Source organism: Fukomys damarensis, unplaced genomic scaffold (assembly GCF_012274545.1).
Source record: "Fukomys damarensis isolate Sample0158 unplaced genomic scaffold, DMR_v1.0_HiC HiC_scaffold_17, whole genome shotgun sequence".
NCBI lineage: Eukaryota > Metazoa > Chordata > Mammalia > Rodentia > Bathyergidae > Fukomys > Fukomys damarensis.
The window spans coordinates 27,124,648-27,150,103 of NW_022900929.1; the positions used below are offsets into that span (position 1 = coordinate 27,124,648).

The following is a 25,456-nucleotide window of genomic DNA, read 5'->3' on the forward strand; positions in this document are numbered from 1 at the left end:
TTTATGATTTATGTAAGTTTTTCATAAAAGTTTCAATGATCCCCCACTGAATTAATTTCATCCTGGATTTTTCATGACAGTCTTACTTAATGAGAATTTAGTTTTGGTGTAGAATCTGTAGGTTTGCTATTTCTTTTTGGGTACATTGTGTTTTAAAGAATCTGTCCCCTTTATCTAAATTGTCACATTTCTATGCATAAATTTTATGTACAGTATATACATTTATTTTTAATGCCAGAAGTGTAGTGACGTTGGCATTCCTGGTGTTGTATTCTACCTATTTTTTTTAATATTAATTGTTATGTTCAAAGTACTTTATTGCCTTGTGGATTTTATTTTAACTTGATAGTTCAGAATTTTCTTTTGATTTCTTTTCATTAGCCCCAGCTTCCTGGTGTCATTCATGTCTTTGGTTTTTATGTTTTGTTCATTATTAATTGGCCAATGTTAAAGTCTGTGTCTGATTACTCCAGTATCTGTATTGCCTGTGGACCTCTTTTTATTGTCTTTGTTCTTCCTCTTGACTCTGTTTCGTGGCATTCCTAGTATATTTGATTTCTAAGGCTGCTATAAAAATGTATCACAACCTTAAGTGATGGAAATTTGGTATCCCACAGATCTGGGGACCAGGAATCTTGAATCAAAGAGTCAGAATCAGAATGGTTGGGTCCTATGAAAGCTGGGAAGGATGTGTGTCTGCTCCTCTCCCTGGCTTGTAGATGGTCATCTCCTACTTGTGTGTTCATAGATCTTCCCCCATGCATGCCCTTGTGTCCAAGTCCTCCCATGTTATAAGGGCACCAGTCATTCTGGACCAGAATCCTCCTAACAGCTTAATTTAAATTTATTTTTCTTCAAAATTCTATCTCCAAAAGGCCAAATTCCTAGGTGGTGAGAGTTAGGACTTCAACTCTTTATGTATTTATTTTAGGTGTTGGTAGAACACAATTCAACCTATGGCATCTGATAAGTTGGACTGAATGAAGCATTTAGAACCTTGGGATGACTGTCTTTTCCTCCAAAGAATTGCAGAGTGTAATGAGAATGAGAAAATCCCTGTGATGCACTTAGAAGAGTTAGATGGCCCTAGTAAGTCCTCTTACTTATCTGTCTGTGATTCCCAGGCTCTCTTTCCATGGTCCCAGACTGCAGGCCATTTACCAGACTCCCAGAACCTGCTCATCTTCTCAACTCCAGCTTTTCTCATCCAGGTGCATTTTCCCAAGCTCACTGTGAACTTTGCAGTTCCTCTTCATCTTCAGCTGGTCAGAGTAGTGTCACACATCCTCATAAGTGACAGAGCTCTGCTACTTAGGGACTGATAGATACCTCAGAGATGACAGGTTTCCCTCCTGGGCTCAGTTTCCTTCGGTCTGTCTGCCTTAGTTGCCATGAACCTCAGATTTTGTCTCCTCCCAGCTGTGCATAGCTGCTCTGCTCTCCACAGTCCCTTTCCACATGGCGGCCCCTTCCTCATCTGTTCTGGGTTCCTGGGTCTAAAGGAGACAGAGGAGGCAGCTTGCACCTCAGGTTTCCCTTCACTTTCAGATGTGCATCTTTGATTCCTGGCCTTCAACTAGGTATTTTTCCTGTGTTTATCCCACTCTCCTTGTTTTCAGAGCTGGGATCTTATTTTTCAGAGCAGTTTTAATGATTAACTTTCTTTTCAAATGTAGAACTCTTTTCTAAGAAGTCAAAGCCTCATTTAACTTCAACTTGGATAATAAATTTTAAATAGCACATGTGTGGAAGGTTTGGAGTCATAGAATTTACACTTATGTATTATATACACATGCACACATATGCATGCTATCCTTTAGAAATAGCCCCCAGGAGGAGTTGGCAAGTAAATATACAGGGAATACTTGAAATTTGAATTTCTAGTCAACATGTTTTTTGCACAAGGCATACAAATTCTCCACAGTAAGGCATATACTTACAATGTCTTCACTGTTTATCTGAGTGCAGAACTTAAGTGGGCTTCCTGTATTTCGCCTGACAGCCTCATCACCAACACAAGAAGGAGTGAAGAGAAAAATGTACACACCATTAAATATAAAGAAACCCCCCAAAACACACGTGCAACTGAGGGAAGGGACAAAGGGCGAGGTGGGGGAATGATGAAAAGTATGCTGTGTGCCTGCAAAAAACAGGGAAATTCTTGTTCAGAGCCCAAGAGGGAAAGGAAGGTAGCAGTGAGTGTGGCACTGGGAACCTCTGCACCCCACTTCAGACATGGTGCCTGGGGCTGTGTTCCGCACATACAGGGGCAGAGCTCAGAAGCCGGTGCTGAGCTCCTTGCACCTGTATCATGCTTTTCCAGAGAGAGAGGTCCAGTCCAAGTGAGAGAGAGGAGAGAATTTGTCACTTTTGTGTGCTAGTTTTCTGACTCCGCACTCATGTCATCCCCTCCTGCGAACAACCTCACAGACACCCACAGAGAGAGCACTTCTCCTGCAGTCTGGGTGTCCAAATCAAGGGGACACTTACAATTAGACCTCACGGCCCTGACCCCGTCACAGAGCTTCTGACCTTCTTTCTTGTTACCAAGCACAGGCTCCCTCTTAACATCCTCCCTGGAAGGTGAGGCTCCAGCCCAGGGATTCAGGGGTCTCACACACAGACACACACAGAGACAGACAGACAGACAGACAGACAGACACACACACACACACACACACACACACTCTCTGAGAGCAAGCCACAGAGGAGCTCTAAGTGTGTATTGTTAAGTAAAGATACCAGTATGAAATGCTCCATCTTGTATCACCTCACCCCAGCTCTGTGGCATTCTGGAAAAGGCAAAACTATGGAGAATTGAAGAAAAGTCAGTAGCTGTCAAGGTTGGGCTTGGACCAAGAGTGGGATGGATAGAAGGAGTGTTCGGGATTTTCTAAGGCAATAAAACCATTCATGGTGCTGTAGCGGTGCATACTTGACGTTGCGCCCTTGTAAAAATCCAGAAAGCTGTATGACGTGGAGGGTGTGAGCCCTGTCGTGCACTGTGGGCTTCAGCTCCTCCACCAGTGTTGCTCCTTCAGCGGTAACACTTTTACACACGACTGTTAATTTTGAATGTTAGTTTTGTTTTTTTTTTTTTTGGTACCAGGGATTGAACTCCGGTCCTTGTGCTTGCAAGGCAGGCCACCGAACTGCTGAGCTAAATCCCCAACCCTGAATGTTAATTTTGATAACATCTGAAAATTTTCAAATTTTCCAAGGTGACTATATATTTATGTTAACTATAAAATTGAACAAAAAGGTTTTTTTCTTTCAATATGTACATTTTCTATATTCTTTTTCCTATTCAGACACCAAGCCCACTCCTGAAGGATTAACCCTGAAATATTAAGATTAATGAAATATTAATGGTAGAAATCACTGAGAATTGGGTCCATGGATTTTCTTTTGTCCTCTGCTTTTCTATATTTCCAATGAGAAATTATAATTAGTGTTATAATACAATTCAATTTAAAAATCTGAAATGGATGAAATGGATGAAGTTTTAGGGATTCATGTGTTTTTTTTTTCGTATATTGTTTTGGTCAGAAAATAACTGATACCCATTTATTAGGCACATATAATGAAAATCCGTATGCTTGCAATATTTTCTGGCCCCAAAGAAATCCCAGCTTTACTGTAATTACCACCAGGCCTCTGACTTAGGAGTCAATTTGTTCTGCTGGGCTCCCAGGTAGCTGCCGGAGAGGAGGAAGATATTTCACTTCTCTCTATGCTGCTAGTTTCTTTGCTAGGGCCAGGGACATCAGCCTGAGGATTGGCACATGAGTGAGGAAGACAGGTTGTTCACCTCCGTGCACACAGGAGTTTCATGCACAGTACTACTCAAAGGCCAGACAGAAGGAAGAGGCTCCTGTGCTGTCTTCACCAGCAAAGTGCAGGGGCCGAGGCAAGTGTCTGGGGAGGGGTCAGGCATCACAAGTAGCTTTTCCTAGCATCACGGAGACATCTTTGCAAATGGAAATATGCTGCCCTTGTAAAAGGGAAACACTCTGTTCTACTTTAGAGACAGCCTGCCTGTTCAGGTTTTCAGTTGCCTTAAGGTCAAAATAGTCCCTGGGCCAAAGGTGGCCCTGGGGGTGGTTGGCTCTGGTGCCCTCACTTTCCCTTAACTACAGCGCGGTGGCTTCCCGCCGAGGGGCCAAGAAGAGATGGTGTGGTGTTTGCAGGAAGCTGGCTCAGCTCTCTGTGTTTTTGCAGAACCCACGTGAGTCTGACCTCTGCCTCTGCTGGCCAGGCGGGTGTCCTCATCGGCTATTGTCCGCAGAGGGACGCCCTGGATGAGCTGCTGACTGCCCGGGACCACCTGCATTACTACTGCAGCCTCCGTGGGATCCCGAGGGAGCACATCCCCCAGGTAGGCATCCGGGCTTCTGGGAAAATGAATGAATGGATAGGCTGAGACTGTCAGGCCATGTAAGATCCCTCCTTCCCGCTCTAAGAAGGACGAACCATAGGGCCACATGAACTCCGACGGAGAGTCAGGGTGCTTCCTGGGTGTTGAGATTCTGAACTAGGAGCAGAAGAAAGCAGTGTGCCTGACAGCTTTCCAGTAAGAGCCTGCAGGGGCGGAAACCTCCACGGCCTCATAGAGACAGGACTCCCAGCCATGAAGACCCTTTCCCTGTGCTAGTTGTGCAGTGCCTCAGCCTCCTCTTTCTCACTCCAAGTGTAGCTGGCGCAGATTCTCCCGCCTCCCTGTGGAGGCCCCGGTGCTTCCTTAGTCACACAAGGATAGCTGACCTTCCCTAGGGAGTTGCTCCTGGAGGCTCCTGCTCTTGGGATCCCCATTAATTGGTGGCTCTGTCTTTAACAGGCGTTTTGCCCTTGTTAGTCTTTGATTAAAGAGATGCATGCTTGGCGACTGCAGCGAGCTGATCTTTTGTGGTCTGCAGGCAGCACGCCAGTGCAGCAGCTCTCAGCCTGGTGGGGCTTGATGCCCCTGGGACCCAGCTGTCTCCCAGTCTTGTTTTCCTGCACTCTTCCACCAAGAAGTTATGGTGTTGCTAGTTGCTCTCTCTGAGATTTCTCAGAGATCAGCTTCCTCTTCCATCTTTTCCCCAAAGCAGTAGTTCCCTTCCTGGACAATTTCCATTCCCCATCAATGGTGGGACTAGTCGACACATAGAACAAGTGTGTGTATTCTGGAGAGCTTATCGCAAGGCGGCCAGCAGGGATCGTTATCAAATAATGACAGTGATGGATATAGGAATGCGGGGATCTCAGAGGTGTGAGGATGGTGATCCCGTAAGGCCATTGTAAGACCAAGGAGTCCCCGTTCCCCACGAGCATTGCAGGCGTCAGAAGGCCGTCACAGCTCAGCTTGTCACTGGTGTATGAGGGGCAGCGCTGCTGCAAGCAGGTCCATGCTCTCAGCCACATAAAAGTGCAGCATGCACAAAGATGTACACACGTGATGCTTGGTAACCAGTGACTGTGTTACCAGCTTGTGGGTTCATGTTGTGCAAATCATTAATTTAGAGTGCAATCCTTCTTACCCCAAACTCTTCACCGTGGGACAGTGGGCCAAATGACAACAGCAATAGCATCAAATGTTTGCCATGTCCTTTGGCTGCATCTGGAGCCCAGAAAAGGGACCGACCCGCAGTTTAGGACTGTGTGACAAAACTGGCTGATGACCCCCATTCTTGGAAAGCAGCCATCCCCACAGCATGCACAGCTGTCAGCACTTTACAGTCAACACAGGAAGTAGATAAGAGGCTTGTTCTTCATTTTACAACCAGAGAAACTGAGGCACAAGGTGGTTCAGTGGCTTCCTGAGTCACATGGCTCATACGCAGCAGGGCTTAGTTTTGAGACCAGACAAGCTGGGGCCAGAGCACGTGTTCCTGATTAAGAAGCCATTGCAACTCTTAGTGTGTTCGGATGGCTGGGGTTTGAGATGAAATCTCTTGTCAGCTTCCAGAGTGGTCAAGAAGGTGGAAACTGTGGGGTTATAGCATGGCTTCTCCAGCCCTGAGCATCTCTTCATGATTTACCTGTCACTGTGATGTTGGCGGCCAGTGGTGTCTTCTGTGATTCCAGGAGAGCCTCCTGTGCTAGCTGGAAAGTCCTTCAAGCTCAGTGCATGGCTCCTCCGCTCCTCTCCTCCACTCCTCCACTCCTCACAGCCTAACCTCAGCCTTGCTCCAGCCCCCAGCCCACCTGGCCCAGTCTGCTGGCCGTTTCTCTGTATGGGATGCCCCATCCCTGCACCCCTCTGCTCAGTTACATGAGAAGGAGATCACCGGTCATTTGGCTTGCTTTTGAGCTCCACTGGTACGCATAATGCTTTCTGGTCTCCCCCAGCATTCACACTGTGCCGTGCTATACAGTATGCGTGTTTGAGCCTGGATTTGACTAACCTGGTAGGGAATTTTATACCACATTGAACCAAAATATTCAGGAGACAGGGGCTCTGAGGTCTGGGGTGCTACAGAGAGCTGGAGAGAGTTGAAGCTGGAGAGAGTTGATGATAATTTCAGGGCTAACATCATATCCAGACAAGCAAATGACATTTCTAAACCAATGAAAGCTGGTGAACGCTGAATTTTACTTTTCCTCCCTGGGATAGAAGTGGAACCTTACCCACACGATTCTTACTAATATTCGCTACCAGGAAAAACTCCTACCGCATACTGCTTCTCAGTATTTCCCTTTAGGTATGACTTTCACCATGAAGTTTCTGCTTACAGTTTTGCAGGAAGGTGCTAGACATTAGAAGACAGTAGGAGCAGGTGGGTTACCAGCAGAGGGATGGACAGAAGACAGGCATGTCCCGCTGAAGCCCTAGGCTCCTTTATCCTACTGAACTGTTCATTTGGATCTGGAATCTCACAGAGCAGAAGGCGGGGAACACTGAGCTACATCCCGGGCCCTGCACCTCCGTCTTTGGGACACAGCGTGTGTATGTGTGTTTTCCCGCGCAGTCTGCTTTGGCGGCCCTACCGTGTGCCAGATCTGACGCTGCGGCATAGCTGTGTAAAGATAGAAGAGGCCCTGCCTCTTGCCATAGATGGGGTATAGTTTCTAGGGCTTCCTGAGAGAAAAGCAGCAGAGAGATTTCTGTGATGTAAGGTACTTTGTTATCCCAGGAGAATAACGGACGGCCTGTCGCTTATGACATTTTGGGGCAAGGTGGTATTTTGCCAGCATGATCACTAGGACATTATATTTGCCATTATTGTCATAGCAGTGCTGAGTGTAGTAGGGATGGCAACGAAATACATCTTATTAGGCCATTTTCAGTTATTTCCTGAAAATACTACATTCAGAGAATGTTAGCTCAAGCTGACACATTTGTCCTGATCTAATCTGGAATTTTCCCTATGGTTAACTGATTCAAAATGTGTACTATTTAACTTTTTTTGTGTGTAAAATTGGGAAAACATGATGTACATTACTTGGTATCATAAAAACAAGCAAAAATAGTTGGGCAAATTTATTTAAAACTTTTCTCACTTTCCTGGAGTGATTTTCTATAAAGCTAGGCGCTTTTGCCTTTGTTTATCTCCTTGCTAGCTTTCCAGTAATGGCTCATCTTTGAATAAAAAGTATAAATTTCTAATACACATACTTTCTGTTTTTATTTGCTTGGCAAGTTTTTTCCTGCTTTCTTCTTTGGTGCTGAGGATGAAGCCCAGAGCAAGTGCTGTACCACTGAGCTATCCCCGGCCCCCTCTTGGTAATTTTTATGGGTCAAAAACCATCACTAATTCCTCTTGGGTTCCTGACCTTCATTTTACATGTGCTTGCTTCCCTGGGACGAGTGCTGTACTTTTTTGTAGTTCATCTCTCAGGAAAATGTGGGTGAATCAATCTCCATTAGCCCCTGTGTCATCCCTTTACTTTCTGCAGTGCATGGTCTCATGTCTCTTCACTCATGTAATGCTCCATTAATATTTGTGTTTGTTTACTTGTTTGGGATAAAACATTTTGTTTGAACATTTGTATGTCATTAAATACAGTTTTATTCAGTTTATGCTAATTGGGATAATTGGACTTAATGGAGCCAGGAAGAAGGATGCTTCATATAAGACAAATCAGGAAAATGACTGTTTTCAGTAAGAACAGATAATGGGCCTTGGAGAACTTCCTCAGGCAGAGGGCAGAAGGTTCAAGATTCCATCTTCCCGAATCTCTTGGGTCTTGATGTGTCTGTTTCTTTCACTTTCGCTATGGGACCACAAGACGAATACTCAAGGACCACAGTTCATTTTCTAAATTATTTTGAGGCCACAGAAATAAAGCAATAGAGCAATTTATGAAGAACATTTTAAATTGGAAGCATGCTGCTACCCTAATAATTCTAGAGTTCTTTCATCATCATCATATAGTTATTGTCCGAAAGGTTATATTTTTTATCAAAAAGTATGTGCATTAATTTAAAACTATGTTTCATTTAAGTATTTCAGATCCAGAATTATTAATTCAGATTCATAGTCCTGTAGAATTTTTCCTTCTGCTCCTAAATGGATTAAGGCACGATCTTGACCAGTTTCTCTAATGGTATCTAAACAAATGAATTTATATAAATATATATATAAATTTATATAAAGAAATGTATTGATATAAATTTGATCACAAGAGCTAAATAAGATGCAGAATTTTTAAAATATGCAAAGTTGGACACAAAGAAATTGCTGTCTTTGGGTCACAGAACAAAAGAGAGAACTGGAAATAGTCAGAGGGTGGCACAAGTTATAGTAGAAAAAGCTGACACAGACGTGGGACCCAGCTGGTGCCCAGGAGAGGGGAGGGAACTGGATGTAAGCCAGGGGGAGCCGAGGAGATGAGCCGGGTCCATCATAGGGTCAGCGGGAGAGGAGCTGTGAGCGAGAGTGAGGGAGAGTCAGGACCCTCTGAGGTGGGGGTACCCCCACTCCCAGGTCATTTCTAATCCTAATTCTGAAGGTGCAAACTCTTATCAGTGGCTTCTTGCTGTGAAACAGACATTTGAATCCTTGTGTTAATATTGAGAATTCCCTGCTTCACTCTCTTTCCTGGGGATTTTGACATCTCATTGTCTTGCTTTGCTTCCTACTCAAATCCTCCCCTCATCTCTGTTCACCTCAGTGTGGACATTTGTCTAGGCCAAGTCTTGATTCTGTGTTTCTTGCCCTCTTGCCCTCTCAATACAGACTGGTTCAGGTCATCACGCTGATGTCTACAGGTACAAAAATTCCCCTCTGTTCATTGTCAGTTTCTACCCGAGTTAGAAAGGGGTAGGATCAGGAGCTGTACTTGACTGACTGTGTGTGGGGTGGGCCGGAGTGGTGAGAGGCAGCAGCAGGAGCCAGGGCTGAGGCCTGGCCTCTGTGGCCTGCTCACAGGTATCTCTTCTTGTCCAGGTGGCTGCAGATCTCATGAGGCGCTTACACCTTGAAGCCCACGCGGACAGACTGGTGGCTACCTACAGTGGAGGGACCAAGAGGAAGCTCTCCACAGCCCTGGCCCTTGTGGGCAAACCTGACATCCTATTATTGGTGAGTAGTGGAAATAGTGTGATCCATGTTACGTGTGGATTTGAAAACTTAGTTTAGTCTACCAGAGTTCTTCCAGGAAGTAACTCTAACTTATAATGTTGACTTTATAAATATGAAGCTTCTGCTCTAACTTAGTATTTCCCAAACAAAATCTAAAATATCAGTGGAATTTTGTAGAATAAGACATTTATCTCATATTTGTCAGATTTAAGTCAATTAAACTTTAACATTAAAATTACATTCAAAAGAGTACTATAATTCACTTTTAATCTGAAAACCAATATATGTTTTTCTTCTAGCATATCACTTTCAAGTCTTTTTCTTCCTGCAGGTATATGTTTATATAATAACAAAAGTGACATGTGTCTGTGCTAAATCAGGAGGATGGATGTCAGGGTCTTCATGGTTTAGATAAGTCCCCTACACCCATAAAGGCTTGGTCCCCAGTCTTGATGCTATCGGGAGGTGATAGAACCCTGAAGTTGTAGGTCCTAGTGGAACGTTGTTGGGTCATGAGGGTCTGTTCTCAAAGGATATTGTCAGGTGCAGGTCACTTCCTCTTCCCCTTCTTTACTTCCTGGCTATGAGGTAAGCAATTTTGCTCTGTTACTTGCTCCAGCCATGATGAGTGGCTGGCCACTGGTGCAAAATCAGCACAGCAAACCCATCATGGACTAGAGGCTGCAAAACTGGATCCAAAGTAAATATTTTCTTTTTGTAAGTTGATTCCCCCAGTTACTTGCTATAGTGATGGAAAGCTGGCTGACACATGGATGTGGAGGGGAGGGATGAGGGTTCCAGCAACAGGGTGGAGCATGAGCAATAGCTCCAGGGCCCAGGCTGTCTCTAATCTACGTGCAGACACAATCAGGCCAGGTGAGCAGGACAAAAACATGAACTGGAGTGAGGGCCACCAAAAAATGGATCTAGCTGCCTTGCATTTTATAAATGGATCTAACTATGCATAATGTTGCTGTTGCAAAAAGTAGACAGGATTCTCATCAAGATATTGCACCCTGGGGCTTCATCCTCCCAGGCACTCTTAAGGGTGTCAAAAAGCATTGGAAACAAAGCAGAAGCATTGTTTTCTGGATTTCTGAAGATCTGAGTTGGAAAAAATAGCCTCATTGTTTCCTGGTTATCTATCAGAAATGCACCTGAATATTCCTTTTCCTTGTTCCACATTTGCTATTGCAAAGTCCCAAATAAAGAATGGTCACAGCCATCTGATGATACAGACCAATATTTGCACCATTCTGCAGTGTGCACACACATTATCCTCTTGAGGCCAGGCGGGTCACACTGAGGAGTTGCCAAGACATGGGGCGTAGGGCTGGGGATTTAGCTTACCTGAGCACACGGTTCCAAGTTTGATCCCCAGTACCCAGAAAAAGACATGGGATGCAGTTCCTGCTACACAGTGTTCCTGTCCTAGCTGGCACAGGGCACAGTTGGATGAGGGCCTTCTGCACTGGAGCCGTGCCCCCATCTCCCTGCAGACCCTGTTTGTCTTTTTTTCATATCCCTGCTCTTTCTCCCTTGGATGCTGGGACTGTGGCGCAGCGGCCACATGTGGACTCTGGAGTCCAAATGATGGGGTGTGGCTTCTGCAGCACATGACGTCACACACTCTGCTTCTCCTCTTCCTGTCTGAGAGTGGTCCTGACCCTCATGTCAGTCTTGTGGAGCCACTGAAGACAGTAAATGGACAGATCCCCATTAAGCGTGTAGCCCAGGGCTTTGTGTGTGATAACTGCAAGACCATGAGTGGCCCTGAAGACACCGGCTGTCCAGAGCATCAGGGTAAAACGGGGCCTTTGCAGTTCTCCACGGAGACTGGGAAGCAGCTCTCAGAGGGGCACCACGGTGAGACTCAGGGAAACTTAAAATGACACATGCAGGACTCCTCCTGAACTGTGCAGCGTCACACTTTTCATCTACTTATTTTATAAGTAGCACACACCTGTCACTTGATGTGCAGAAGCAACCAGGTGTTATTTTTATCTTTATGCTCAGTGCTTCCCCACTCCACTTGCTTCTGTTTTTACTTTGGGGAGAAGCTGATGACCTGAAACTCTTAACAGAAATGTGTTTAGTGCTCCTTGGCTGCGAAAAGCTCAGCAATGCATCAAGCATTGGGCAAGTTCCTCTAAGAAGGGCTGCAGATAACAAGTGCTTGGGAGTTTAATTGAAGGAGAAAGCTTCAGGTTCCAGGAAATTTCAATTAATTGAAAGTTGTTAATAAATGGAACCCTTCCCCACACAGTTCCTGTTTCCAGGAGTGTCATTATGAGGCTGAGGACTAATCTTGAACACATCAGGGTTGGGACACCCAACCACATCTCAATGGAGAGCCCAGCTTATGTGGAAACCCCACCCCAGTTTTATTGAGACATAATTGACAAATAAAAATCACTTATATTTAATGTACACAATATGATTTTCTAATAAACATAGTTACTCTAAAATGATTGCTATAATCAGGCTGGCTAACCTAACAGTCACTTACCTTAATGACCATTTCTTTTTTCCAGTATGTGGTGAGAACCCCTGTGACCTATTATGCCAGTGGATTTCAAATGCATGGCACTTGAGTTGTTAGCCATAGTCTTTGTGAGTCCATTTGGCTTCTGCAACAGAGATCACAGGGTGGGTGATTCGTAATGCACAGAAAGGTAGTTGTCACCATCTGGAAGCTGGAGGACCAAGATCAAGGTGCCCCTGGGTTTAGGTGCTGAGGGAAGACCTGTCCCTGCATCTCTCCAAAATGGTGCTGTGAACTATGCACCCCCAGTGGGAGGAAGGCCGTGTCACCATGGGGCAGAAGTCGGAGGGCAAAGCAGGACAAACTCTCCATCAGCACCTTTTCTGGGGCTCCAAATACCACTCATGAGGGGAGTAGCTTCGTGACACAAATCACCTCATAAATCCACACTCCCTATACGATTACATTTCAACGTGGATTTTAGTGTGGACAGAAATTTCAAATCATAGAAATCCCTGTGCTATATATTTAAATCTCCAGAACTTATTAATCCTGCAGAAATGAAATCTTGTGCCCCTTGACAACATCCTCATATCTCCAGTGTCAGCCTCCAGTATGCACCCTTCCACCCCTGCTTTCCGAAAACTTGACTTTTTTAGACTCTGCATGTAAGCGAGATGAAGAGTAACTGTCTCCTTGCATTTGGCTTATTTCATGTGAATGTAGAGTCCTCCAGGTTCACACGTATTGTTGAAAACTGCAGAACTTGCTTTTTCATCCTGTATCATACCCCATTGCACACAACAGAGTGCAGCATTTGATATTTGTCCCTCTGTGCCTGATTTACTTCACTTACTGTAATGTCCTTCAGGTTCCTTTGGGCTGTCACATGTTAAGATTTTCTTTTTTTCATTTTTATAGCTGATTAGTGCTCCTTTGTGTGACCGTGCCATGTTTTTATTCATTCATGTATCTGTTTGGGACGTTTTGGTTGATTCCACTCATTGGCTCAGGTGAAGTAAGGATGAGCCTTTGGCGGCTCTCTCTTTGGCACGCTCAGTTCATTTCCTTTGGCGATAGCCCCGGCAGTGGAAATGTGGATTCCACGGTAGTTCTAGTCTTCATTATGTTCTTCATACTGGACGAACTAATTCAGCTTCCCATCGACAATAACACTGTGCATATTGGCTCCCTTGATGGTTTCATAAAAATCTTGTAGGCTTTCTTCATTCTTTCTCAACTTTCTCTTCTTTTTCTCCTCTAAATGGGTAACTTTGCATAACTTGTATTCAAGTTCACAGATTCTTTCATTCTATCCAGTGAACCTGCCTGGGCACCGCTGCATTTTTGGTTATGTGCATTCATTGCCCCTCCTGCCCTGGAGTTTCTGCTTGTCCTTCTTGTATGACTTCTTTCTCATTTTGAGCTTTTCTTGTTGCTCTCTTTGCTGAACTGCTCTCTTTGCCCATTTGCTGTTTTTCTGATTTCTCTTCTCTATTCATCTTCACTTGTAGCTCTGGCTTTCTTAAAATGATGACTTTGAATTCTACGTCAGGCATTGCCTAGCTCTCTGTGCTGTGGAGACCAGTTGTTGGGACACTATTGTGTCCTCAGGGTGGCATCCTGTTTCTTTGCATGTTGTTGTTTTCATGTTCCATGAGGTCTGACCTCACCGTCTTCACATTTGTAGAGGTGTCTCCTTTACTAGTCTGTCCTGGCTTGGAAAGAATCATCTCACCAGCCAGCTGGGTGCAGGATTCTGAGGTGCTCTCATATCTGTTCTGAGACCTGCACATGTCACACCTCAGTGGCCTGGGAGGGAAATGTGTAAAATTGGGTACAAGAGGAGGCTGGGTGTGAGTGCCCCATTTGTTTTTACTGATGTCACACCCTGGTGTGTATAGTAGTGTCCCTCCCTCCAGTTCTGCAGTCGTGCTATTTGTTTTGGGGGGATCACTTGCCCTTTCCCCATGTTTTAGGGATGTCTCTGGGGAAGCTGAGGCACCTGCCAGCCCATCTTGAAGGAGCCCTACAGAGAGGCTCCTGTGACCCAACCCCTCCCTTCTCCCATCTCTCCCATAGCCCAGCAGTGCTGGTCAGTGCACAATCTAGGAGGTGAGCAGGAAGTGGCCCTCCACTGGTGTCCTGAAAGAGGCAAAGGGAGCCAAGACCCTACTCAGGACTCGCTGGTCTTCTGGACTCTGCTAGACAGTCGAGAGGAAACCACAAGGGCCACAGAAGGGATTTCCTTGCAGTCCCGCCTGGCTGTTCCTGGTGGAGTGTGCATTTCTGTGTGCGTTCACCAAATTTCCACCACTATGTCTCTCTGCTTCAGGATGAGCCCAGCTCTGGAATGGATCCCTGCTCCAAGCGCTACCTGTGGCAGACGATACTGAAGGAGGTCCGGGAGGGCTGCGCAGCAGTGCTGACCTCACACAGGTGAGCTGTACCCTGGCTGGCCACGTGCTAAGCCAGGTTAAGGGTGAGTCCAGGGCCAGCCACAGCGCTGGGCGATCCAAGTACAGTGCTGTGTGTTTGAATGTAAAAGAATGTATTCTCATTTCCTTTGTGATTTATTCTTTGACTTATAATATATTTAGAAATATTAGTTAATTTCTACCATTTTGGGGGAATTCCAGGTTTCTTTCTGATGTTCATTTTCCATTTAACTGTTGTGATTGGAGAAAATGCTTTTTGTGATTTCCATTCCTATACATTTATCGGGAGTTAAGGATTCCAATCCCTCGCCTCCCCTCTCTCCCCCTCCTTTTCCCTTTCCCTTCCCTCCCCCCAAAAGAACTAGATAATCACAGACACGGAAGATCAGTATGTGTGGCTCTGTTCCCAAGCTGAGGGGAGCAGGAGGCACGCCGCCCCGGTTTGTGACACTCGGTGTAGTGCATCCTTGCATGCCCCCAGTGGGGGAAGGCGTGTGCAGGCCATGCTGGCTGGGTGAGTCCGGTTGAGAGTGTTGGGATCCCATATTCTTGTGGGTTCTCTGCTGCAGACTTATCAGTATCAGAAGTGGGAGGCTGAAACCGTCCAGTGGTACCGTGCTGTTCCCTTTTCCTTCTGAAGCTACCATAGATTTTGGCTCATATATTCGAAGCCGTGGAGTTAGGCGAACACACGTTCTGAACTGTGACCTTCCAATGCCATGGTCCTTCTTTGTCTCCATTGGTATTTTTTGTTTTTGTTTTAAAGTCTTATTTTGTCCGATGATAGAAAACTGATACTGTCTTTGGTTACGGTCTGTTCTATGTTCACATCTCCTTACCTTGAGACTCTGTGTGTGTTGCAGCAGAAGGAACGTATCCTTCACAGGTATATACAGTAGTTGGACCTGGCTTTTTTCCTGGCCTTCAGTATCTGCATTTTGAATATGACAATGAGATCGTTCTGCATGTAATATAATTATAAACATGATTGCATTTATATCTGCCATTTTGATGTTTGTTTTTACATGGCTCCTGTGTTTTTATATCTCTGTTCCTATTTAACTACTCTTTATGTATTGAATAAATAATTTTAAAGGTAACATTTTTGACATCTTAGATATATATTCTCAGTCTATTTTCTTAATAGTTGGCTTGGGAATCAAAGTTTGCACCTTTATTCATTGTACTGGCTCTAGGGCCAGGGATTTAGCTCAGTGGTTTCAGCCCTAACCAGTGAAATATTGTAATTGTGCATTCATACTGTTCTGCGGCCTCCTTTCCTTTGGCCCATATGTATTGTTACATATATATTGCATTTTATACATTCTGCAATGATTATAGGTTATGATTATCAGTTTCTATAATAGCAATTCTTGAAGAAGTTAAGAGAAAATATGAGAAAATCATCTGTAGAATCTTACAGAGTGACATGGCCATTTGGGAACTCAGTTGCTCATGGAAAAAAATTTGTTCATCATTTGCTCAAATGTTTTTTTCTTCTTTTTAAAACTTTTTTGGAGACAGGGTCCCACTATGTAACCCAGGCTGTCCTCAAACTTGTGATGAATCCTCCTGCCTCACTCTCCTGAGTGCTGGGATTTCCATGCCGGGATTTGCTCAAATGATTTTTGGCTCTGTCTGTCCACCTCTTCCTTTAGTGGTTTCATTACATGGTTGTTGGGACTCTGATCATGCCCACAGATCTATGAGTTCCCGTTCATTTCTTTTTGGTCTTATTTGATCTGCTCTGAGGCTGGGTAATTTCTTTGACTTCTCTGGGAGCTCTCTGTAAACTTCCTTCTGCTGTCATAAATCTGGTGTTGGTTGCGTTAGTCAATTTTTCATTTTGTTTGTTGTGCTTTTCAATATGTTTTCTAATCGCTTCTCTTTTTATAACTTTCATTTCTCTCTTTAGACTTTCTATTTATTGTCATTTGTTGTTACCTCTCCCTTAATTATTTACAAGTGTTTTCCTTTAGTTCCTTGAACATATTTATAATAGCTATATTGATTTTTTTTCCTGCTAAATCTAGCATTGAGGAATACTTAGGGACAATTCCTATTGCTGATTTTTCCCTCTATTCACTGCTTTCTTATTTCTTTGCATTCTTTTTTTTACCATTTTAAATTGAAAGCTGGATATTTTGGATAATCAGTGCCCCTGGATTCTGAGCTCCTCTTTCTCAAAGTCACTCTTCTTACCACATTTTTTGTTTGTTTGTTCATTTGTTTCCAAACACTTCTGTCAACTTTGTGTTTGAATTCTTTTTCTGGGAAAACCTTCTTTCCTGTTTTTAAAATTGTTTGCACTTTTTTTAAGGCTGGCTGCACAGTAGTCACCTCTGCTTTTGCTTCTTCCACCCACCCCACAAATGGGCAGTGGCTGTATTTACCCTGCTCAGGCTGACAAAATGCTGTCCTCTGCCAGTGGACCTCGATCCTGACAGCAGAGGAAGTCATGTGTCCAGGCTGTTTTCGAGCTGGCGCTGTGATTCTGGGTCCCTCTGCCCTTCCTAGGTGCATGTAGATGGCCTCTGGGGTGACAAGCAGATGCATATACATGGCCTTGGTGGGCTGCGTGCACGCCGCAGACACACAGCTTCAGCCTGTTAAGGTCAACACCATAGGTACTGGAGGCGTTGGCCATTCCACCTCCTTGCTCCAACAGTAGTCCTGTCCACAGCAGTGTCACGGTCAAGGGCATGGCCAGCTCTTGACTTGGACCTCGCCAGAGGTCCTATCCCTCATATTTTGTTCTCATTATGTTTCTCTTTGGAAAATAAAAATTTACACTGAAATAAAATACATGTGGTGAATCTACTTCACTGTGATACTCATCCATGGAAGTGCCCATTCTGCTGTGCCAGTTCTGCTGGCTTTCCGTGTCCCTGCACTCACGGCGCTGGCACTGGTTTCCTGGCAGGAGGACACCAGTCTTGGTGTCCAGCACAGGATCTGTGCCCGGGAAATGGTCCCACCATAGAATTCTTTATTTCTCATGTAACATGTAATTAGTGTCAACTGTTCTCAGAAAGACCCTATATAACTGCAATTTCTCTTTCATATCTTCCTATTCATTTGGTTTCACATAAATGACACACATATGAATATATACAAATTTATTTCCATAAATCTGTCCCTATTCAACTAATACAAACATCCAAATTACACACTGTAAATGAAGAATTGAAAGCCTGTGACTGATTCTGTAATGCTAAAATGATTCTTTAGTGAGAAGAGACTTCTAGGCTGGGCCACTTCACCTTAACTTTGCATTCATCTTTCATTGGCTCTTTCCCTTACCCCGGAGCATCTTGGGAAATCATGGCTCTGGAGCCTGGGGCAGGAATCTTGCGCACACGTGGCTTAGTGAAAGGACTGGCTCAACCAAGAATAACCACACTGCCTCTTCCTCCCGTACCAGATGCTGATTCATGAATTCCAACAGAAGCCCCTAAATCTCTGCACTGTCCAACCCTATTTCCATGTAATCAGACTATCCACAGAGGAAATTTGGTGCTTATTTATTTCTTGATCAATGATTTATTCACCTAAATGACCAGTGACTGTTGTCATTGAATATGCCTCGCCTTACATACCCTTCTCTCCATAGATCGTCATAACTTCTGTCTTTGCAGTCTGGGCTGTGGTTTTACAAATCCCCATGTTCATGGCCTATTCATTGGACAGTTAATTACAGCTCATTTAGAATCACCAAATCCCTCATCCAGAGTCCTTCATTTATGCTGGTTTTTATTTTGACCTCCGCTTGTCACAATACAGAAGTGACTTCTTAGTCTGTCCACAGTACAGGTATAAAAATGTAAAACTCTCTTCAACTGAGATTAAAGCAATGGAGGAAATATGTATTTGCATAGAACAATATAAAGCAGCTCAGGAATGTTTGCAGCATATGTTCCTTAGACTTCAAGTTAAACTACAGCAGAAAAACCTTAGACGGTAGTGTCTCAGGCAAGATGTTTGTGGCTCACTTAACACTTGATGTTGCTGGGCTCTGCTCCACCAAGTCCACTGAGGATGCAGGTCCACTGTTCCATGTCACTTCCCACCTGGAAGTTGTCCTCATCCTCCTGGTGCAGGTCGAGTTACAGGCTCTATAGAAGCAGGTCAAGTGGCCTCCTTTCAGAATGACCCAGAATTGTGTGTTTTGTAGGCGCCACTGCACATGCCCACCTCTAGCTACAAGGAAGACTCAGAGGTAAAATCTTGAACTGAGCCCCGTCCCCTAGAGAGCAGACCCCACACTGACTATGGCCCAACAGTACACAGAGCTTCCTGCTGAGAATTTGGATAAAACAAAACAGCAAACAGGAAGACAATCCACACTGATTTTTCACTTTTCAGATATTGATATGGATGCTTTTTTTTGTGGGTTTTTTTCTTCCTAGAAAAATTTCCCACATGTACGTGTGGTTTTCCCAGTACACACTGTCATTTTGCCCTTGCTGTAGTGGGAGATTTACACCATGTGATGGGTGGACTTTCGAGAACCTGAGGTTTAAAGGCTCATACAGGGATATACTCTTGCTTCCATGAGTTTTGTATTACCCTACTGTGGAATATTTACCTACGGTCATATTTTTACTATTATAGATAAACATTATACATTCATATCTTGTGTTTCCTAGGACAAGTTCCTAGACCAGAAACTACTCCCAAACTAATTTTCCAAAAGTTATGCCAATTTTTACTCCCACAAGAATAGGACAGTGATGGCAAACCTTTTAGAGACTGAGTATGCAAACTTCAATCCAAAACCCACTTATTTATCACAAAGTGCCAACAGTGCAGTAAAACCCAAACACTGAGGTTTTAGAGAGAACAACTCATACATTAACATCTTTTGTCTTAAAAACACAGTAACAGAGCATTCAATGATACAATCAGCTTTTTATTGAAAGGTAAAAGTTTGCATTTGGTGAACTTTTGCACAATAAAAGTGATCTTTGCTATTGTGTGCATGCTGATAACTTGTCACACCTTGGCGAGAATGGTGTCTCACATGCTGACAGGGCTCTGCGTGCCTGCTGTGACATGATGGGTGTCACAGGTTCGCCACTGCTGGTATAGGAAATGACCTGCTTGCGATTACTGAGAAAATGTCTTTAACAGTGTGAGTATTTTATTGATCTTAGAGCTCATAGTTTTTATGTGAAATGGTGTCGGGGGGAAGACGTTTTCCATTTTATCAAAGAATCAGAGTGTCTTTCTGGCTAACGACTAGTTTTAAGATCCTTCGGTTTATGATTACACTTATAGATTGTTTTGTTTTTTGACCTACGAGTAGTTCTTTGAATCTTTTCTACTTGTTATTTGCCACTTTTATCCCTTGGATTTATATTGCTTTGTAAAACTCATATAGGTGACTTCTATCTGGTGAGTATATGTAAGGGTAATGGTCTCTCCCTTGTAGGTCTTGCTGTGTCTTACTTTTCGTTTCCTTTTTATTGCTGGGAATCGAAGCCAGGGCTTCACAGATGGAAGGCGAGTGCTACAACATCACACTATAGCCTTGGCCCCTTTGTTGCAATACAGTAAATATTTGCTGTATCTTAACACCCTCAGTAGGAGTTCCAAATTTTGCATTGCAAGTATATTGGACACGTCCTTCCAGATTCCTTAGCAAGCTTGCTTCCACCCTGAAGTCACTCCAGTTTCTCAGACTTCAGCTGTTGCTTTGGGCCGTCTTCTGTTCCATTGCTTTGGCTTCGTGATGGTTCAGTGTGTTACCTACTTTTAATTATTTTAGTGGTGGTGTGATAAATGTTAATGCTTTCTGGGGCACTCTTCCCTCATGACTCTCAATGTTCTTCTTCCTCTCACTAAATAATTTTAAAGACATGCTTTATAACCACTTTCAGTTTTTCTCATGGGGGTGATAAAATTTTTATGGGGGGTTATACCATACTTGTACTATTATAGCTTAGGACTCATAATAATATCATACATTATAAATCTTTGTAACATATTCTACATTAAAATAATACTTAAGATATAATTTGGATTGTAATCAGAATGTAAAATATTATTTATAGCATTTTAAATGTTGCATACTTTATGAAAATATAACATTTTATATATGAATTTACTTATTATTGTTATGCTTGTGCTATTATATTTTAAATTTACAATAATAGTATGCTGATATTATTTGGTGTTACACTAATTTTCACATTATGTTTTCCTATTTTTAAAATATTCACAGTTTTCCTTTTTTCCCCCCTCCTATTGATTCAAGGTTTCACTTATGTCTCCTGGTAAAATTTTATTACTTTTGTAATAAAATATTCACTTTTTTTGTTAAGATCTTACCTACTTCGTATTTTTGTCCTATTGCTAAATGGTTCTCGCCTGCATATTTTATTGCTGGTTTTCCTGGAGCACGGAAATGCTAATCATTTTTCAATTGCATAATTGGACACCTTAATAAATTTTATGAATTTTAGAAGCATGATATTTGGTTTTCATGAGGTTTTTATATTAAAAACTCACATGATTTTCCCCGGTGGTATTTTGGGCCGCTTTTAATCTTTCAAGCTTGCACCCAGTCACCCACCTTTGGCCGTGGCTCACTGCCTGTTTCCCCCCCTCCCAGCATGGAAGAGTGTGAGGCGCTCTGCACCAGACTGGCCATCATGGTGGACGGCAGCTTCCGGTGCCTCGGCTCCCCTCAGCACATCAGAGACCGGTATGTGGAGCTTCCTTTTGTTTAAGTGTTTCCTGTCAAGCCCACAACATGATGCAGTATTTTAAGTAGAGATGCTTTGGGACAGAGTGAACTAGTCAGTAACCTCCTGCTGTGCAGTAGGAGATGAAGGCCCTGAGACACTAAGGGAATGTGCAGAAGCCATAATCAGTAAGCCAGACACACAGAGATTTCCAGACATTGTCCTAAAGCATTTTGCTCTCCTCCTCTCGCACCTCGAGTGGTAACGGTGGTAAAGATGACAACCTGATGGCAGCATTGAGATACAGGCAGGCCTGGGAATGACGACCTTGCATACCAAGCGCCTTATGCAAAGGATGCCCCCCACCCCCGCTGTACCATTCTCACGCAACGAGTCAGACTTGCGCCATGCCAAGCAGCACGCTTAGCAAAGCCCTCTGTTGCTGGAAGAATGCGAAAAAAGATTGCTGGGGCCACCTTTCATTTGGGCTAATGAAAGAATGAAGGTTTCTTTCCTGTGCTCATGAATCCCTTTGGTTTCTTCCTAGATAATTATCTCTTCATGCCCTTTTCCATTTACTTTTTGGAAGCTTAATGATTTTGTTATCGATTTCTATGAACATTTTATGCCTTGTTATAACTTTTTTAGAGTTGCCTGAATGATTTTCTAATTTCCTTTAATTTGTTGTTTACACTTTTTATAGAGAGTAATTGTCATTTATCTTGATAAATCCGTTCTCTTTTTCATGTATTTAGTGTTATAAAGGTTAAAATCCTCAAGCAGAGAACTAATATATACACAGAATCTGCCAAAAATGTATACACACTTCAGGAAAAGTACAATAATAAATGTCTGGGAGCTTTTGGCCACGACTTTGAGCGCTTTTTGTAATTGTAAAGGCCAAAGATAACTCGCTGTAGTCTCATGATGCCTTAATAAATTTAGTATTAAAATATTTGTACAAGGTTTTCTTTTCCTGTAGTGTGTATACATTTTTGGTAGATTCTGAGATCACACACACACACACACACACACACACACACACACATACACAAACCTATTTGTGGACTCACTTTGTATACGTAAAGTTAGAATATTTTTACTTGGGAGAAAATAACCAGTGCTTGGATTGAAATGATAATTAGGGAGTGAATTTTGCATTTCCAGAGAGTCATAGTTAGGCAATATAGTACTGAGACAGCAGGCTTCTTGTTTTCTCCTATTAAAAAAAAAACTGCTATAAATAAAACATAGGAACCCATGTTTCCACAGTCATGAGATTAAAAAATAAGGGGTGACTGCTGGGTCTGGGTACCCAGAAGTCATGTGTAGGGTCCTTCACTTGCTGGACGAACCTACTAAAAACTGTTATCATTGTGTACTCTGCTCATCTTTAATAAGTGATATCAGAAGAAAAAATAATGTTCCACACTCTCTAACACTGACAAATGCCTTCAAACAGCTTTACAGCCCATTCCTGATAGTTGGGAGATTTATGCTAGAGGTCAGCTACTTGCTTTCCCTTGGGTTGGCTACCGTTGGCCATGGAGCCAGAGGATGAGGACCGGGCAGAGTCATCCTCCAGCTGTGTGGTCTGCAGGCTCCAGAGTGTCTGCTCCCAAATTAGCTCTTTTGATCACCCCACCTAGCAACTTGGACTTAGTTCCATTCATTCCCTGGACATCATGACGTCTAGGGAACACAGACCTTTAGCGGGGCACTTTGCCACTAAAATAGAATAGGAATCGGTTTTCTGCGTGGAGAGTGGAGGTCGGGTGGGTTTCCTGCAGTCTGGCTCCTTCTCTGGATTGGATCATCAAGGTAAGGGTGTGTTATTAGGATGAGCAGTGACTCTCGAGCTTCTAAGATGGTAATCTGATGTAGAGAAGCCTTAAATGTAAGAGAGCTTCCTAAGTGTGTGTGTGAGTGCCCATGTGTGTGCACGGAGACTAGTGATCAGAGGAGAGCAGGATAGGGTGCTGGCTACCTGACAGCCAGACTCTTGTGGCACTGATATTTTGGACAGGTAATTAATCACTCACATATTCACAAGTCCTTTGCCTTCCACACTTTGAGCTTGCTCTGAGAGCCTGATAGCTACAGGCACGTTCACCAGGGACCAGGATCCTGCAGGGGGCGCCTGTGTGCTTCGCCGCCCTCAGAAAGGACTTGCACAGGAGGCTGAAACTGAAGTGGTGGGAAGGCAAGAGCCTTCTGACACCCAGAGCTTCCAGTTTGAAGTGTGCTAGGCGATTTTTCTGATTCAGGGAAGAAGAAGAAGGAGAAGAAGAAGAAGAAAAAAAGGATGCTTGCTGGCAAACAAAACAAAGCTTTAAATGATCTAAGGAAAAATCTTAAGATTGTTAGTATTTTGATTTCCTTCAGCTGTCAAACGTGAACATTTGGGGGAATTAATAAAAATGGAAAACATTTCAGAGTGTACCATCATAGAGAGGGTATTTGGCCGCTTAACTTGAAATATACAAGTTAACCCTTATCTGAAAGAGTGTTTGTGGTGGATATTCTTCTAAAGAATGGAAGGAAGACTAATGATGTTTGAGCTCCCGAGTTACGACCGTCTGGACAGCTGCAAATTAATATGTCACCTTATGTGACACCATCTGCTTCACTGTGACAGGATGGATTTAGTGCTGCTACAACACAGTTCTGTAAACACACAGGCTTAGGCTGGGGTGACATCATCAATAATAAACCAACTCATTTAAAAATGGAACCGGTAATTCACTATGTTCATGTCATTTTCTCAAATGAGGTGGGGCACGTGATGTGGACCTGCGGGGTGAGCTGCTACCCATGCCTGTTTTTCTGCATCGCACTTTGTCTTAAAGCATCATGTAATTCCCTGGCTGCTCATTGCCCCTGAATTAATTCTCTGCACTGGAAATAGTTTTATTAAGAGAGCTATTGCCTGAGCTCCAGATCCTCAGTATATCTGTCTCCACCCCAGCTGATGTGTATAATTTGTCATCTCATTTGTTTTCACAACATCGGATTGCAGGAACAAAATTAATGCTGTTCTAACATAATTACCTGGGAAGAGATTTAGATTCTCATCTCCTGCTCTCGCTGGGGGTATCAGTCGGATGCCTCTGGTCTTGGAAATTCAGATCATGAGCAGTGTCACCCAGAGCTGTCACTTAATCAGAGGGAAACACTGCTTTCATTTCTTAGTATTATATTTTCTCTTGGAAATAAGCAGACTGCTTCTCACCCACAGCGAAGATGGGGATGAGAAGTGCTGGAGAGGGAAACCCTGCTTTTGTTAGGGGCGACGAAGACATGATTCCTCATCTCAGCAGAAGCACGGTGGAGCACGCAACAGGCACACACAGATGCACAGGTGCAGTGCTGTGGTCATGGTTCTGGGAGCCTGTGGATGCCATGCCGTGTGGTGCACTTGTTTCTCTCAGCAAACCCCACTGAATATTCAGAGTGCCAGGGACTGAGTGGGATGTAAGGCCTGAGCCCTGCAGGAACTGGGCTAGACACACAAATCAAAAGCTGTAACCGAAAGACTGGAAGTGCCTGGAGAAGGTTTTAGAGATGATTTTAAGTCCTATATACAAGGTAGGGATTAAGAGAAGGGAGTGTGCAGACCCAGGGTCTTAAGGGAAGGAACAGCCCAGTGGCTTCCTGGTCAGGAAACATTTAAGCCAAGAATGTGCATTAGCTGTGAATGCATTAGAGGGAGAGGCATAGTGAAATGAATTTGTGCTTAAGAACAGCTTGAATATAATGGGGTAGAAGTTGAATATTGACGCCTTCACCATAATTTTTGGATTCATTCTCAAAGTTGGAGATTATAATTCTAGGGTTAAAAATGGGAGGGACAAGGAGAGAAGAAGGAGTGGGCATTTTAGCAGATGTTTCTGTCTTGTATCTGTAAGTTTAACAAGACAAAACTAAAGCTAGCTGCTAGCAGGACATAGAGAAGGCAGTGTGTATGCAAGGGGCATTAGCCAAAAAAGTACAACTTTGTAACTAGCTGTTCTAAGGCTTAAAGAGTGAAAGAACCTTGGGGCTTGGAGGATAGAAAGATGGTTGAAGTCATTGGAAAATGGAGACCTTGGAGGGGTAGGGAGCATCAGGAGGGTTGTGAGCACTGTCAGGAACTATGGACTGCTGGAAGGAACTAGAGGGTGCTGGGAGGAAGTAGAGGACTTCTGGGAAGAACTAGGGGCTTCTGGGAGGAACTAGAGTACTATTGCGAGAACCTGGGGGCTTCTGGGAGGACCTGGGGGCTTCTGAGAAGAGCTGGGTACTGCTAGGATAGTTCATAATAAAAAAGGGTTTTTGGGATCCTACACTGTGTGCTCT

At 43.7% G+C, this 25,456-nt stretch overlaps 1 protein-coding gene across 1 annotated transcript in view; it reads left to right on the forward strand.

The window, feature by feature from the left end:
- The window catches only part of Abca13 (ATP binding cassette subfamily A member 13), a 337,625-nt gene that overhangs the window by 298,453 nt on the left and 13,716 nt on the right, over nucleotides 1-25,456 (forward strand). Inside the window, exons 57-60 of the mRNA XM_010624894.2 lie at nucleotides 4,222-4,378; nucleotides 9,372-9,506; nucleotides 14,327-14,430; nucleotides 21,046-21,138. Of these exons, the coding sequence (XP_010623196.1) occupies nucleotides 4,222-4,378; nucleotides 9,372-9,506; nucleotides 14,327-14,430; nucleotides 21,046-21,138 (489 nt within the window). The remainder of the gene's footprint in view (nucleotides 1-4,221; nucleotides 4,379-9,371; nucleotides 9,507-14,326; nucleotides 14,431-21,045; nucleotides 21,139-25,456) is intronic.